The 15,038-nt window shown below is 40.8% G+C and overlaps 1 protein-coding gene across 4 annotated transcripts; it reads left to right on the top strand.

The window, feature by feature from the left end:
• Window positions 1-1,271: 1,271 nt before the first annotated feature.
• On the top strand, window positions 1,272-8,509 carry LOC140455617 (uncharacterized). 4 transcript variants are annotated; one of them, XM_072550559.1, is made up of 2 exons: window positions 1,272-1,412; window positions 3,045-8,509. In XM_072550559.1, the coding sequence occupies exon 2, from the start codon at window positions 3,512-3,514 to the stop codon at window positions 5,027-5,029; it is 1,518 nt and encodes a 505-aa protein (XP_072406660.1). In that variant the 5' UTR covers window positions 1,272-1,412; window positions 3,045-3,511; the 3' UTR covers window positions 5,030-8,509. The 4 variants fall into 4 exon arrangements, with proteins under 4 accessions (XP_072406660.1, XP_072406658.1, XP_072406657.1 ...); XM_072550557.1 differs by having other exon boundaries at window positions 2,596-8,509; XM_072550556.1 differs by having other exon boundaries at window positions 2,111-8,509.
• Window positions 8,510-15,038: the final 6,529 nt, after the last annotated feature.

The following is a 15,038-nucleotide window of genomic DNA, read 5'->3' as shown; positions in this document are numbered from 1 at the left end:
TCTGCAAACTTACTAACTGTACCCCTTATGCTCGCATCCAAATCATTTATGTAAATGACAAAAAGTAGAGGGCCCAGCACCGATCCTTGTGGCACACTACTGGTCACAGGCCTCCAGTCTGTAAAACAACCCTCCACCACCACCCTCTGTCTTCTACCTTTGAGCCAGTTCTGTAGCCAAATGGCTAGTTCTCCCTGTATTCAATGAGATCTAACCTTGCTAATCAGTCTCCCATGGGGAACCTTGTCGAGCGCCTTACTGAAGTCCATATAGATCAGATCTACTGCTCTGCCCTCATCAATCTTCTTTGCTACTTCTTCAAAAAACTCAAAGTTTATGAGACATAATTTCCCATGCACAAAGCCATGCTGACTATCCCGAATCAGTCCTTGCCTTTCCAAATACATGTATATCCTGCCCCTCAGGATTCCTTCCAACAACTTGCCCACCACCGAGGTCAGGCTCACTGGTCTATAGGTCTCTGGCTTGTCTTTACCGCCCTTCTTAAACTGTGGCACCACGTTTGCCAACCTCCAGTCTTCCGGCACGTCACCTGTGTCTATCTCAGTAAGAGGCCCAGCAATCACTTCCCTAGCTTCCCACAGCTTCTAGGATACACCTGATCAGGTCCTGAGGATTTATCCACTTTTATGTGTTTTTCATTTTCCAAGATGTCACCATCTATTCCCCTACATTCTATATCTTCCATGTCCTTTTCCACAGTGAATACTGATGCAAAATACTCATTTAGTATCTCCCCCATTTTCTGCGACTCCACAAAACGGCCACCTACAGGGATAGGATTGGAGAATGAGACTAGCTTGTTAGCTCTTTCAGGAGCCAGTACAAATATGTTGGGTCAAATGGACACCTTCTGTATTTTAAAATTCTATGAAACAAACAATAGAAATATACTAGGATTATAAATATCAATCATTTACTATGGGAACTGAGACAGCAGCTGCAATAAGTAAGGTTTTATTCAGATGGAAGTCGAAGCGTGTGGTGTTGGAAAAGCACAGCCGGTCAGGCAGCATCCGAGGAGTAGGGGAGTCGACGATTCGGGCACGAGCCCTTCATCCTGACCTTCCTGCTCCTCGGATGCTGCCTGACCGACTGTGCTTTTCCACACTCTCGACTGTGATCTCCAGCAACTAGAATCTTCACTTTCTCCTCCTTTATTCAGGTGGGACAATGACAAGTTTAAATCTCCACCTGATCTGCTGCTCAAAGTCACCTCCATTTCCCCGGTCAGTTTCCCAAGTTTCAGGAAATTCATGTTGCTCCAGAAATATTTGGATTGACTGTGAGAGACGTCAATCAGAGAGCCCACCCACTCTGCCCATTGTCTCCTCTTCCTCTTCCAGAGCTGGTTCACTTCCTATAGGGACTGAAAACCAAGTGAGGAGATGGTGAGTGAAGGAGCAGCTTTTATACAAATTGTATCCCATAATATCCACACCAATCTTCAGGCAGTCTGACTATCCTGTGGGCAATCAGGGATGGAAATGTCTCTTATGCTGTGTGAGAAGATCCAGCTGAGAGAGCTGTTTACTCGGTGCTTTGTGCTGAACTGTTTGACTGGAGCTGTGTGTTGGATGTTGAGTGTGTTTATTGGAAGCATTTCCCTCTGATTTCCAGGCTGAGTTTTGTTGATGTCTCATTCTTGAATATGGGAAGGTAAGGTGTCATTATCTGGGAGGTGCAGAGTGTCTGAGGATTCTTACTGATTTCCTGTTGTTGAGTTTTGTCTGTGCGTGTGTGTGTGTGTGTGTGTTGGGACCTGGTTATTATGCTGTGAACTAATTTTTTTTCAATTTCTCTGATCTGTCTCATTGACTCTGTGTGGTGGGAGATGGTGGGGTGGAAAGGAGTAGTAATGTGGAATAGAAATTGGCAGTTTAGTGCCTTGAGTGGATTCCAACATACTCTGAGATTATGATGCATCTGTGATCGAACTCCCATGTTCCTCCCCTTTCTTCATATCTGTCGAAACATTTCAGTAAAAACCTAACAATCTCAAATTTAACATTTATACAATTTCAAATAATTTATTGTTTGTCAAAGCAAGGCACATTTATTGAAATGTCTTTTAATGCCTTCTTTAAAGATTTTACCTGAAGACTTCAGCCTTTCACAAAAGCTTGAGCATGGATTTGATCGCTTTGTCCAGTGCTGCAGCCGATAGGTGAATTGAGAATGTGCAGTGAATATAAGTATTGAACCATACAGTACAGAAGAGACCCTTTGGCCCATCAAGTCAAAAATATATGACTACCTTTACTGGTCCCACTTTTCTGCACTAGGCTCATAGTATTGAATGTTCAAGTGTTCAAGTGTTTATCCGAGTACCTCAACTATCCTTCCAGGTAGTGCATTCCAGATCCCCACTAATGTTTACTGAAATAAGTTTTTCCTAAAATTGCCTCAAACCTCTTGCCTTTAACTTTAAAATTATACCCCTTGTTCTGTGTGTGTTGAGAGCTGGCTGTTATCCTGTGGACAGTAACTTTCACCCTTCGATTAATGGGATCAGCTGCTTTCTATTCACCCTGTCCATGCCCTTCATAATCTTATACAGTATATCTCTATCAGGTCCCCTTCAAATTCTCTACTCTGAAGAAAGCAACCCAAGCTTAACCAGCCTCTTTTTGTAGTTGAAATGCACCATCCAAGAGCACATCCTGGTGAATCAAAAACTGAAATTGTTGGATAAACTCAACAAGCCTGGCACCATATCTGGAGAGAAAGCAGAATTAACATTTTGGTCAAGTGACTCTTCTTCAGAACTGATCGTAGCTCAGATAAGGTGGTATTTATGCTGATGTCAATGGATAGATGAATTGTGTGGATAGGTGGAGTCAGAGATCAGACAGCGAGAAAGACAGGCAAATGAGGAAAAAGAAAGGACTTTCATCTGATGACCCAACACAGAGGAATAACAAACTGGCAGTCATTGTCGAACAATCTCTGAGGAGTCAGCCCCTTCAGCAAATCAGGTGAGTGAGTTGGAAGAAATCATATTTCTTCTTCCTGTTTTGCAGAAGGATTGCACCATACTACACCAGAGAATACGCAGAAGATAGACACCACAGATATATCCTGACCATCACCCAAGGAACAACTGCAAACTGTGGGAACATATCCAGTCCCTTCACAGCATTGCTCAACACAGAGAAGGTTGGGCAGTGAAACCATCCAGATATGGGGTCGGGTCAAGAGAGCTTTGACAAACCATCAGATCCGAAACTGGTCAGTGGAATGGAGCCTTTGATCAGAACCAACCTTTCTGAAGTTTGGCTGTGGGTCATCAGTCAGAGTGAAGCTGGAAATAAGTGTGAGTGGCTCTAAATGTGGTGAGAACTTCAATCATTCATTGACCCTCATGAACCACTGACTCATTCCTACAGGGGACAGGAGACTCAAGTGTGAGGAGGGTTCCACAGGCTCATCAGATTCTCTGAAACACTAAGTTCCTCTGTTGTACCTTCTGTAACTCTGAGGTGGTGTCATGGAAGATGCACCCTTCAAATGTGAAGTATGTGACCTAGCCTTTACACAGTCATCAGTAGTCATGCAACACAATTGCATTCACACAGGAGAGAAGTCATTCACATGCAAGGTGTGTGAGAAATCATTCTCAAAATTAACGTATCTCCGTATACACCAACGCATTCACACAGGGGAGAAGCCATTTACTTGTGAGGTGTGTGACAAATCATTTTCGTACTCATCAAACCTCAGTGAACACAGACGCATTCACACAGGGAAGAAGCCATTCATCTGCAAAGTGTGCAACAAATCATTCTGTAAGTTAACAAGCCTCCATGTACATCAACGTGTTCACACAGGGGAGAAACCATTCACTTGCAAGGTATGTGACAAATCATTCTCCTACTCATCAACCCTCAGTGCACACCAACGCATTCACACAGGGGAGAAGCTGTATACCTGTGAGGTCTGTGACAAAGCCTTCACACAGTTATCTAGCCTCCTGGTCCATCAAAGAATCCACTTAGGGGAGAAACCCTTCAAATGTGAGGTTTGTGATAAAGCTTTCACAACATCTACAAAGCTTCTGACACACCAAAGCGTTCACACAGGAGAGAAACCTTTCAGTTGTGAGGTCTGTAAGAAAGCTTTCACCCAATCCTGCGATCTCCTGACACACCAGAGGATTCACACAGGGGAGAAGCCATTTATATGCAACGTGTGCAACAAATCATTCTCACGATCATCCAACCTCAGTGCACATCAAAGGATTCACACAGGGGCAAAACCATTCACGTGCAATTTGTGCGACAAATCATTCTCACAGTTAACAAACCTCCGTGTACACCAACGCATTCACACAGGGGAGAAACCATTTAAATGCGAGGTGTGTGATAAGTCATTCTCCTACATAACAATCTTCCGTGCACACCAACGCATTCACACAGGGGAGAAGCTATACATGTGTGAGGTGTGTGACAAAGCCTTCACACAGTTATCGAGCCTCCTTGTCCATCAGACAATCCACACAGGGGAAAAACCCTTCAAATGCGAGATGTGTGATAAAGCTTTTCCAACATCTACGAAGTTCCTGAGACACCAGAGTGTTCACACTGGGGAGAAACCCTTCAGGTGTGATGTTTGTGAGGCAGCTTTCAGCCACTCCTGTGATCTTGTCATGCACCAAAGGATTCACACAGGTGAGAAACCCTTCAAATGTGAGGTGTGTGACAGAGCCTTCACACAGTCATCAGCTCTTATGCAGCATCAACGTATTCACACTGGGGAAAAGCCATTCAAGTGTAAAGTATGCAACAAATCATTCTCACGATCGTCAACTCTCCGTGTGCACCAGCGCACTCACACAGGGGAGAAACCATATGTGTGTGATGTATGTGACCAATCATTCTCGCAGTCATCAAACCTTCGGGTACACCAACGCATTCACACAGGGGAGAGACTGTTCAATTGTGTGTTGTGTAAGAAATCATTTTCACGGTCATCGACCCTCCGTGAACACCAGCGTGTTCACAGCTGATACCTGTGACAAAGCCTACAGGCACTTATTTGACGCTGCTGGTCCATCAAAGGATCCATACTGAGGAGAAACCATTCACCTGTGGGATGTGTCATAAGAGTTTAGTATAGTTATTGGGCTTGTTATATCATTGCCGTATTCACACAGGAGAAGAGCCATTCAAACATGAGTGAGCCTTCACACAGTCAGCAATGCTGATGAAACAGTGATGCATCCAAACTGAGGAGAATCTGTTTAAGTCAGAGGCTCTGACAAATATTTCACAAGCTCAACATGTGTTTTAATACATAAGATGATTCAGACAAGGATGTAAGTGTTCAAATGTGAAATATGTGACTGACACTTTCGACTTTGAGAGAACATGTTCATACATGTAAACCAGATACATCCATGTTTAGGAAAAAGTATTTTCAGTGTGAGACATGTAATAAGGGCTTTTCATAATCATCGTGCTGGTGAAACCACTGTACTTTCATATAGGTGAGAAACCATTCAGGTGTGAGGTGTATGACAAGATTTTCAGCGAGTCTCCAGCTCCATCAGAGCACTTTCAAATGGAAACCCCTATCTGTGTGAGTTTTGTAATAAAGCATTCGCTCAGTTGCCAGACCTCCTGGAACATCAGGGAATCAACAGAGAGAGCAAATTCTTTCTTTCTGGCACGTGCCAAGGTTGTTTCACCTCTGCCTCCTCTTAACATTTAAAGTTGGGTCATCTGTTTCTGTTGCACTGAGTGTTGTCTGTGTCATTTACCCTCCATTGGTCACACAGGTAACCCATCTGTCTCAGCAGGGTCTGTATCAAACCTCTCCCACTATCAGGCCAATCATTTCAAGAAGGTCAATTTAACCTTTGATTACCAAACATTCTTAAAAGAAGACATAAATATGTATAGAAGCTCCTGTATAAACTGTGCATCCTTTCAGTGTCACATCAGGTGCAAGTTACTCCTTACAAATGTCCAAAATATAATAAATCTGGAAATAACTACCATGGCCCCAAGTGTAAATCCCTCACACCTCACTTTCAGTAAAATAATCTAAATCTTCTTCTGATCTTTAATGATGAAATTATCAAGCTTATTGTCAGCCAGACTCCAGCTCAGTCACATGACCCTTCATTTATCTCAATTTACAGATATTGTTCCAAAGTATAACTCCCATAAACCAAAAGATTTAATCATTCTTAAAACTTCATAAATATAAAATATTGAATTATGGTGTTTTGATAGGAAACGCCTGGGAGGTTATTCAGCACTTTCTGGTGAATAGTTTGTGGAATTTTCTGGGAAAAAAATTATCTATGATTGATGGTAAAGGTCAATGATGTTAAAGCAGGATTTTGAAAACCCAGCAGAGATCTCATTAATGGCGGAATTTTGGAATATTATTTGTTTCGGAATCAAGTTCCCTATGGGGTACTATAAAGTTTCTAAAATAGAGAAAGCAGCTGTTTTAGCTGATAATTACAACTTAACCCACAAAACCCCTTGGTAAATAGATTTAAAAAAATCACACGTGACTTGATGACCAGTTGTGTGTACACCACTGGATATAAAAAGAAAAGAAAAAAAAAATCCATAAGCCTCTAAATGTCAGTAAAAGTTTGAACTCACCACGGGAGCTGGATAAGGACATGATAATAAACAAAACGCTAATGCACTGCAGGGAAATAAGAGTGATTCAAAGATACCATATGCTCTTATTGTCATACGGCAGAACACTAGAAATTAAAATCAAATTTGAAATTGTTGGTGAAATTTTCTGTTGTTTTCAAGAAAATGCTGTGTCAGTAGAAGGAGCTGATGATCTATAAAATGTCAAGCAATTTCAGTGGGTATAAATCAAAGCTTAAAATACTCTGAATGTTTCATATTTTAGGGTGAAGGAACTCTAGTTTTGTCTGATAGATGACCCAAAAGTTTGATATTAGCTGTGAATCTTCCTCCAAAAAATTCACTTAACGAATACAGTATGGGTACCGGGCATTGATGGAAACTGTTTACCTGTTTTATTGTATCGAGTGAATTTAAGTGGTGCTTTACTCAGTAGGTCTGTTATTATTGGAGTAGTCTCTGCACTTCTTTAATCATGATGTCAGTTTTATTGTCGTAAATGATCTTGTGAGGAATAAAGTATTGTCATTTCCTGAGAAGGGAGACAACTTATTTGAAATTGCCAATGTACTCAAAGAATCTGGAACTAATTGTAATTCTGCTGTGGAAAGAACTGCTCCTGCTAAAGATATGTCCAAAGAGGTATATTGGAAACAAAAAGACTTGTTTGTGGTGAATACTGTTATTTTGAAACAACAATGGCACATTAAAGTTCTGAAAAGCAAACTGAGACTTCAGAAGGAGAATCATTAAATCCTGTGTTTAAGGATAAATGTTTGTTTTCTAAAACTGTCTTCTGTGATCTGAGCCTTAAATATTCTACAGCCTGAAAGAAACGTCTCAGTGTTATCTTTTCTGAGCAAGCTATGTCCACCAAAATTTAACAGACAAATGCACAATTAGTGACCTGTCAGTGAGTTTCACAGCTGAATTGCAGATGGTGTTAACATTCCACACTTGGTCTTTTTTCTCTTCAAGAATTAAAATCCAGAGGCCACAATTTTTTTATACAGAAAATAAATTTCTACAGATATGTTTGTTTTATCTTTTACCTGGTATATAAGCATCTATATTTTCGAGCTGTTTAGAGGGATAAACATTTATACTTCCATTTTTATGACTATGGTAACTAGTTTTGCATCCTCATTGAATACATTTTTTATAATAAACTATTAATTTTGTGTTTATTAAAGAAACATGAGGCTCAATTTGTTTTCAGAGTGCCTCAATGAGGGGCTTCTGGGTGAGTTCAAGGGAGGATCGGGGTTTTGGTTCATCCTAAATTTCCACCGGATTGGCCTGACATTTTCTGGGAATAGAGAATTGGCGATGGGAAGGGAGGAAGGAGACCTGCATTTTTCAGCACCATGGATGAGTTGACCCAAAAAGCCTGTTTTTGTGCTGCATGTCTCGCTATGATATATATATTTAATTGATCAATTCAGTAATGCAGAATGTTTTTTTCATGCTATGACCTGTGGAGGTGTGGTTTGAGAGCAACGGTGCACTCCTTCCACTTGTGTTGTCACAGGAGAAAAGTAAGGAAATTATGGTCCATCTGCATAAAACAAAATGGTTTGGCCTCACCTGGAATATTGCTTCCATTTCTGGACATCATACTCTAGGGAGGATGTGGAGGCATATGAGATGGTGCAGGAAAAAAATCACAAGGAAGCTTCCAGGGATGAGAAATCCCAGTTGCAGAGATAGATTTGAGAAGTTGGGACAGTAAAAGTTGTGGGGCGATTTGATAGAGGTGTTTAAAATTGTGAGGACCTTGGACAGAATAGAAGGGAGAAACTGTTATCTTATGTCACCATTCCTTCTTTGTCAATTACCTTAAAAGTCTATCCTGTGCTTGTCAATTCACTCCTTGAAAGTGGTCAGGACAACCAGATTTTTTTAATCTTGGAAATTATGTCAGAAGAATTGTACCACATTGCTGAATTTGATATCCAGATTAAGATGTATTATAATTACTTGTGATGTTTTTTGAAAGTTTTCCTCTTACACTATTTATAATCCAATGTTCCATCTGTTAAAAAAGATTTTTCATTGTCCTTTACAGGTGAATTTTTAAGCTCAGTCTTTAAAATAATCTATATTCATTTCAGTTTTTCATGCTTATTGGCCTCCATGTCTATAGTTTTTTCATTTCTAAACTCTACAAAGTATGTCTTTGTTAAATCCAGAGATAAACTGTCTTCTTCTTTATCTGTTGCTACATCCTCATTTCTAAGTTCAATGTCCAAACTCAAACTCTAAATTCTGTTTGAGACAATAAACTTTGACCTCAAAATATTAACTCTGTTTCACTCTCCACAAATGTGAGACCTTGAGTTTCACCATTTGTTTCCATTTAAATTAAATATGGCTTCCTTTCATGCCAACAAACTATTCCTTCTCAAATCAAGATTTGGAGATGCCAGTGTTGGACTGGGGTGGACAAAGTTCAAAATCACACAACAGCAGGTTCTAGTCCACTGCTCCAACCACCTAGTGCTTCCAAATAAACCTGTTGGACTTTAACCTGGTGTTGTGTGATTTTTAACTTCCTAAAATCAAAATCCTTTTCAGCTTTTCGAAGAGTATCATTTACATTCTTCTTTGGTCTGATGAAGTAAGTGGGCTTTATAGTTCTTTACGGTTTATTGAGTATTTTAAAAACTAACTTTGCTGTAACTGCCAAAACAAAACATCTCTCTTGACTTCATTACTGCAAGGAATGCAGTTACCACATCTCTGCTATCCAGCTAAGAATGTCAACCTATTATTTTAAAGCTCTTGTAGTCAGATGGTTATTACACATATCACAGGCGCACAACAGCTCTGTGATTAGCACTGCTGCCTCACAGAGCCAGGGACCTGGGTTCGATTCCAGCCTCGAGCAACTGTCTGTGTGGAGTTTCACTTTCTCCCTGTGCCTGTGTGGGTTTCCTCCGAGTGCTTCGGTTTCCTCCCACAATCCAAAGGATGTGCAGGTTAGGTGAATTGGCCATGCTAAATTGCTCATAGAGTTCAGGGATGTGTGAGTTAGGTGCATTTTTCAGGGGTAAATTTAAATAATAGTATAGGGGGGATGGGTCTGGGTGGGTTAATCTTCAGACGGTTGGTGTGGACTTGTTGGGCCTGATGGCCTGTTTTCACACTGTAGGGATTACATGATTCTATATATATATGTGTGTGTGTATATAAAAACATTTAATTAGCAAGATTAGGCCACAATGCCTCTCAAGCCCTCCACCATTCAACAAGGTCTTGATTGATTTGATTCTGGTTTCACATCCACTTTCCTGCCTCACATTTGTCTCCCTTTTCATTAAGAATCTATTTGCCTCTGTCTAAAAACATATTTACTGAGCATGCCTCCACTGTTCTCTGGGGAGGAATTCCACAGATTCATAACCTTCTGAGAGAACAAATTTCTCCTGATCTGAATCTTAAATGGGAGACTACTTGTTTTTAAGCTGTGTTCCCCCATTCTAGTCTCCCCTCAAGGGAAGGCATCCTTTCAGCATCTATCTTGTCAATTCCCCTTAGGATCTTATTAATTTCAGTACAATCATTTCATTTTTATTAACTCTAGTAAATACTGTAACCCAATCTATGCAATCTTTGCTCACTGGATAACCCACTATCCAAAGAATCAGTGCAGTGGACCTTGCCTGAACTGCTTATAATGCATTTTTTTCCTTTCTTAATTAAGGCAATCAAAATTGCATACACTATTTGAGATGTGGTCTCACCAGTGCTATACGCCTTGCAATAATATTCTGAAAGACTGAAGCGACTGGGCTTGTATACCCTTGAGTTTAGAAGACTGAGAGGGGATCTGATTGAGACATATAAGATTATTAAAGGATTGGACACTCTGGAGGCAGGAAACATGTTTCCTTTGATGGGTGAGTGCCGAACCAGAGGACTCAGCTTAAAAATACGGGCTAGACCATTTAGGACAGAGATGAGGAGAAACTTCTTCATCCAGAGAGTGGCGGCTGTGTGGAATGCTCTGCCCCAGAGGGCAGTGGAGGCCCAGTCTCTGGATTCATTTAAGAAAGAGTTGGATAGAGCTCTCAAAGATAGTGGAATCAAGGGTTATGGAGATAAGGCAGGAAGAGGATACTGATTAGGAATGATCGGCCATGATCATATTGAATGGCGGTGCAGGCTCGAAGGGCTGAATGGCCTACTCCTGCACCTATTGTCTATTGTCTATTGCATCTACTAAAGGTTATACTCATTTAATTGAATATTATTTCATGAAGTATATGAGCTGTGAACGTATTCATAACAGCGACAAAACACCTGCATACAAAATCCACAAGTCACCTTCAGCTTTTATTGCAAAATCGATACAAGAATAAAAATAAAACTGAAGAATCAGTGAGGGTTCTCACACTGGGGAGAAATAATTCATATGCACAGTGAACATGAAATCATTCTTGTGATCATCAACCTCTACGCACACCAATGGGGAGATGCTTTTCATGTGTGAGGTGAGAGGTAAAGACTTTGCAGAATCATCCATTATGCTTAAACATAGACATATTCACACAGACAAGAAGTCATCCTTGTGTGCAGTGTGTAGCAAAACATTCTCATTATTATCATACCTCTGCATACGCAAATAAATTTGCAAAGATAAAAAGCTATTCACGTACAAAGAGTGTGTCAAATAATTCAAAAAGTTTGGACTTTTTGAAACAGCTTGTGGTAAAAGGAAATGGACAGACTAAACTTGTTTGTGAGGCCAGGCCTAGAGATTAATTACAGGCTTAGTCCTGATGAAAAGGGTTCCTACAGACATAGCACCCTGAGAAGAGCATTATGTTTACACAAATTGCAGAAGTTGGATATTAATGAGGTGAGTACCTGATAATTGGTTACAGCAAGTATGGAAGAGATCTAATGTTCAGATGTTGAATGGTAATTGTGACCTTGGGAAAGTCTCAGGGTGAAAAACAGGGTTGCGGTATATTTGAACTGTGTTTTCTGGAGGAAATGAGCTTGGTTGCTGATAACACTGCATGAAGATTTCAAACATTACTCATATTTGTGAGAATCAAGAGGGTCACAGATGAAACAAAAGATTTATTGCAAGCTTCACATTGGATGTGCTTCTACCCTGGGTCATCTTATGTTAGGAGACTCTATAATTGTATGAAAACTTTGTTGCACACTTCAAATTAGACTGCTTCCTCCCCTGTGTGATTGTGCTTGTGTGCACAGAATTTTATTAACTATGAGATTTTTAATTGCACATTCCACACGTGACTGGTTTGTTTCCAGTGTCAACATGTGTTTAAGGATGCTCTGAATGATTTCTCTCACATACCAAAGATGACTGGTTTCTTCCCTGTGGAAATGTAGTCATGGTTGCAGTTGGTCAATGGCTGTGGGAATTTTGTACAAGTCACAATTAGCTGTTTATTTCCCTGTGTGAATGTGCTGATGAACACAGAGAGTCCATGGCTGCAAGAATATAGCATACAGTGCATATGAATAGACTCACATCTTTGTGAATGCATTTTTGTACACAAAGGTTCAATGACTATGAGAACTGAGTTGTCACAGACCTCACACTTAAGTAATTTCACGGCACATGTAGCTGCCCTTGAACAGAAGCTGCATGTAAGAAATTTAATAAATCTGTGGAGCCTTCCTCATACAACTCACTCTTGATCAGCCTCTCACGTTTAGGAATAAATCAGTTTCCACTTCTCTACTCCCATCCTCTCCTCCTCCACACCCACCCTACTACCATGCATCCTAAACATTACTGTGGATATTTTGGAATACATTCTGAACAAACTCTGCTCCACCACTCATTGGATATTCACTGGAGAGTCTGCCCACAAGCCACTTTAAGGTAGACAAGCAGGAGGCTGGAAGAACATTCCTGAATGGCCTATGCCCGAAACGTCGACTCTCCTGCTCCTCGAATGCTGCCTGACCTGTGCTTTTTGACTCTGACCTCCAGCATCTGCAGTCCTCACTTTCTCCTGGAAGAACACAGCAAACCAGGCTTTCCGCTGTTGACTATTCCACCTCCTGATGCTGCCTGGCTTGCTGTATTCTTCCAGCATACTGCTTATCTACCTTGGATTCCAGCATCTGCAGTCTTTTTGCCTCTAACACAAGCCCCTTTAAAGCATCTTGTTCAAAACATTTCCATCTGCTCCTTATATAGGATGTTACTTTGCAAGTGACTGTATTAAATCGCAGATTGAGATTGGAAATGCTTCAAATAATATTAATTCAGACAACAGAGTGTGGAGAGACTCCACACCTACAGTGCAGAAAGAAGCCATTCAACTCATTGAATCTGGACAGACCTTCCAAACTTTTGTAACCCTCCATTTTCCATGACCAATTTACCTAACCTGCACATCTTTGCCCCATCAGAAGAAACCAGAGTACTTAGAGGAAACAAGGTAACACAAATGTGAGGAGAATGTGCGCTTTCCACACTGACATTCACTCAAGGCTGGAATCAAACCCAGGACCCTGGCACTGTGAGGCAACAATGCTAACCTCTGCATCACCCATACTGGAGAACAGACAGAGATAGTGTCCATGCTGTATTAAACCAGAGGACAAAAGTTGATTATCTCCAAACTGCACCAAACCAAAGAAGAGAGAGTAGAGAGTCTCCATCCTACTACAGCTGAGAACAGAGAACAGATGGGTTGCACACTCTTTTAAAACACAGTAAAGAGAATGAATAGAGTCCACAGAATTAAGAGTCATAGTCTCCACTCTATTTTAAATAAGAGAGTCTGCACCTTGCCTTAAATCAGAGAATAATGAGTTGACAGTAGTTTAGTAATAAAAAAAATCTGGAATTAAGAATCTCCTGATAACCATGATATCACAATTGAATTTAAAAAAAGTAACCCATCTGGTTCACCAATGTCCTTTAAGAATAGAATAAAGTAGAGAATGGAGAGTCTTAATACTTAAACCAGAGACGAGAGCTTGGATAGATTCCACACTTTATTGAACCACGGAATAACAAGTGAAGAGTCTCCATTCTGTATTAAACCAGAAAATAAAGAGTTGATAGGGATTCAATTAAAAACAAAAGCACCTGGAAGTAAGAGACTCACAATGTCCGTGGAATCACTATTGAATATTGAAAGTCGAAAAAAATCCATCTGGTTCACCAATGTCATTTAGCGAAGGAGAGCTGACTTTCATAGCAGATCTTGCCTACTTGTGAATCCAGAATATAGCAATATGGTTGACTGTAAGCTGCCCTCTGACATGGCTGAGAAAGCCGCTCAGTTGAAACAATCTCCCTGAAGTCTCACAAGAAATGAAACCAGGTGAACCACCTGACATCAACGTGTGAACCCATTACGACAACAGCAACAGCAGTCCTGTCAATCTTGCAAAGGTCCTACTTACTAACGTCTGTGGTCTAGTACCAAAGAGGGGAGAGCTGTTCCATGGTGTTAAGGGATATGGGCCAAAGCAAATATGAGGAATTGAGTGCCTAATTCTATTCTTATATTATCATTAAAACCAGAGGATCAAGCCTAGTTTAATGAAGGGTGCTGGAGGACACCAGGAGCAGCACCAGCCATGCCTCTAAATAAGGTTTCAATCCGGTGAAACTACAGAACAGGATGACTTGTGTGCCAAACAGGATAAGCAGCAAGTGATAGAGCTAAGCAATCCCACAGCCAACGATCATATCTAAGCCCCACAGTCCTGCCACATTGTGTCATGAATAATGATGGACAATTAAATAACTCACTGGAGGAGGACATCCCACAAATTCCAACAACCTCAATGATGAGACAGTGGAGAAGCCATGGGTGAAGCATTTGCAACTATCTTCAGCCAGAAGTGCTGAATAGAAGATCCATCTTGGCTTCTTCCAGAGGTTCAGCCAACTGAATTAATTCTACTTCATATCAAGAAACAGTTGGATGCACTGGATACTGCAAAGGCTATGGGTACAGTCAATATTCTAGTAATTGTACCTAAGAGACTCTATGACTGTGCTTTAGACCTTTCCACGCCCCTTGCCAAGCTGTTCCAGTACAGCTATAATACTGACATATATCTGACAATGTGGAAAATTGCCCAGATATGTCCTGTACACAAAAAGCAGGACAAATTCAACGCAGCTAATTAACGCCCATCACTTTAGTCTCAATCATCAGTAAAGTGATGGAAGGTGTCAGGAATAGTACTATCAGGCAGCACATACTCAGCAATAACCTGCTCAGTACGCCAGTTTAGATTCTACCAGGACCACTCGACTCCTGATCTCATTACAGCCTCGGTTCAAACATGGACAAAAGAGCTGAATTCCAAGGGTGAGAGTGACAGCCCTTGACATCAAAGCTGCATTTGACCCAGTGTGGCATCAGTGGGTCCTAG

Source organism: Chiloscyllium punctatum, chromosome 30 (assembly GCF_047496795.1).
Source record: "Chiloscyllium punctatum isolate Juve2018m chromosome 30, sChiPun1.3, whole genome shotgun sequence".
Classification (NCBI taxonomy): Eukaryota; Metazoa; Chordata; class Chondrichthyes; order Orectolobiformes; family Hemiscylliidae; genus Chiloscyllium; species Chiloscyllium punctatum.
Note: the sequence above shows the minus strand (reverse complement) of the source record. Positions and strands in the feature narration are given on the sequence as shown.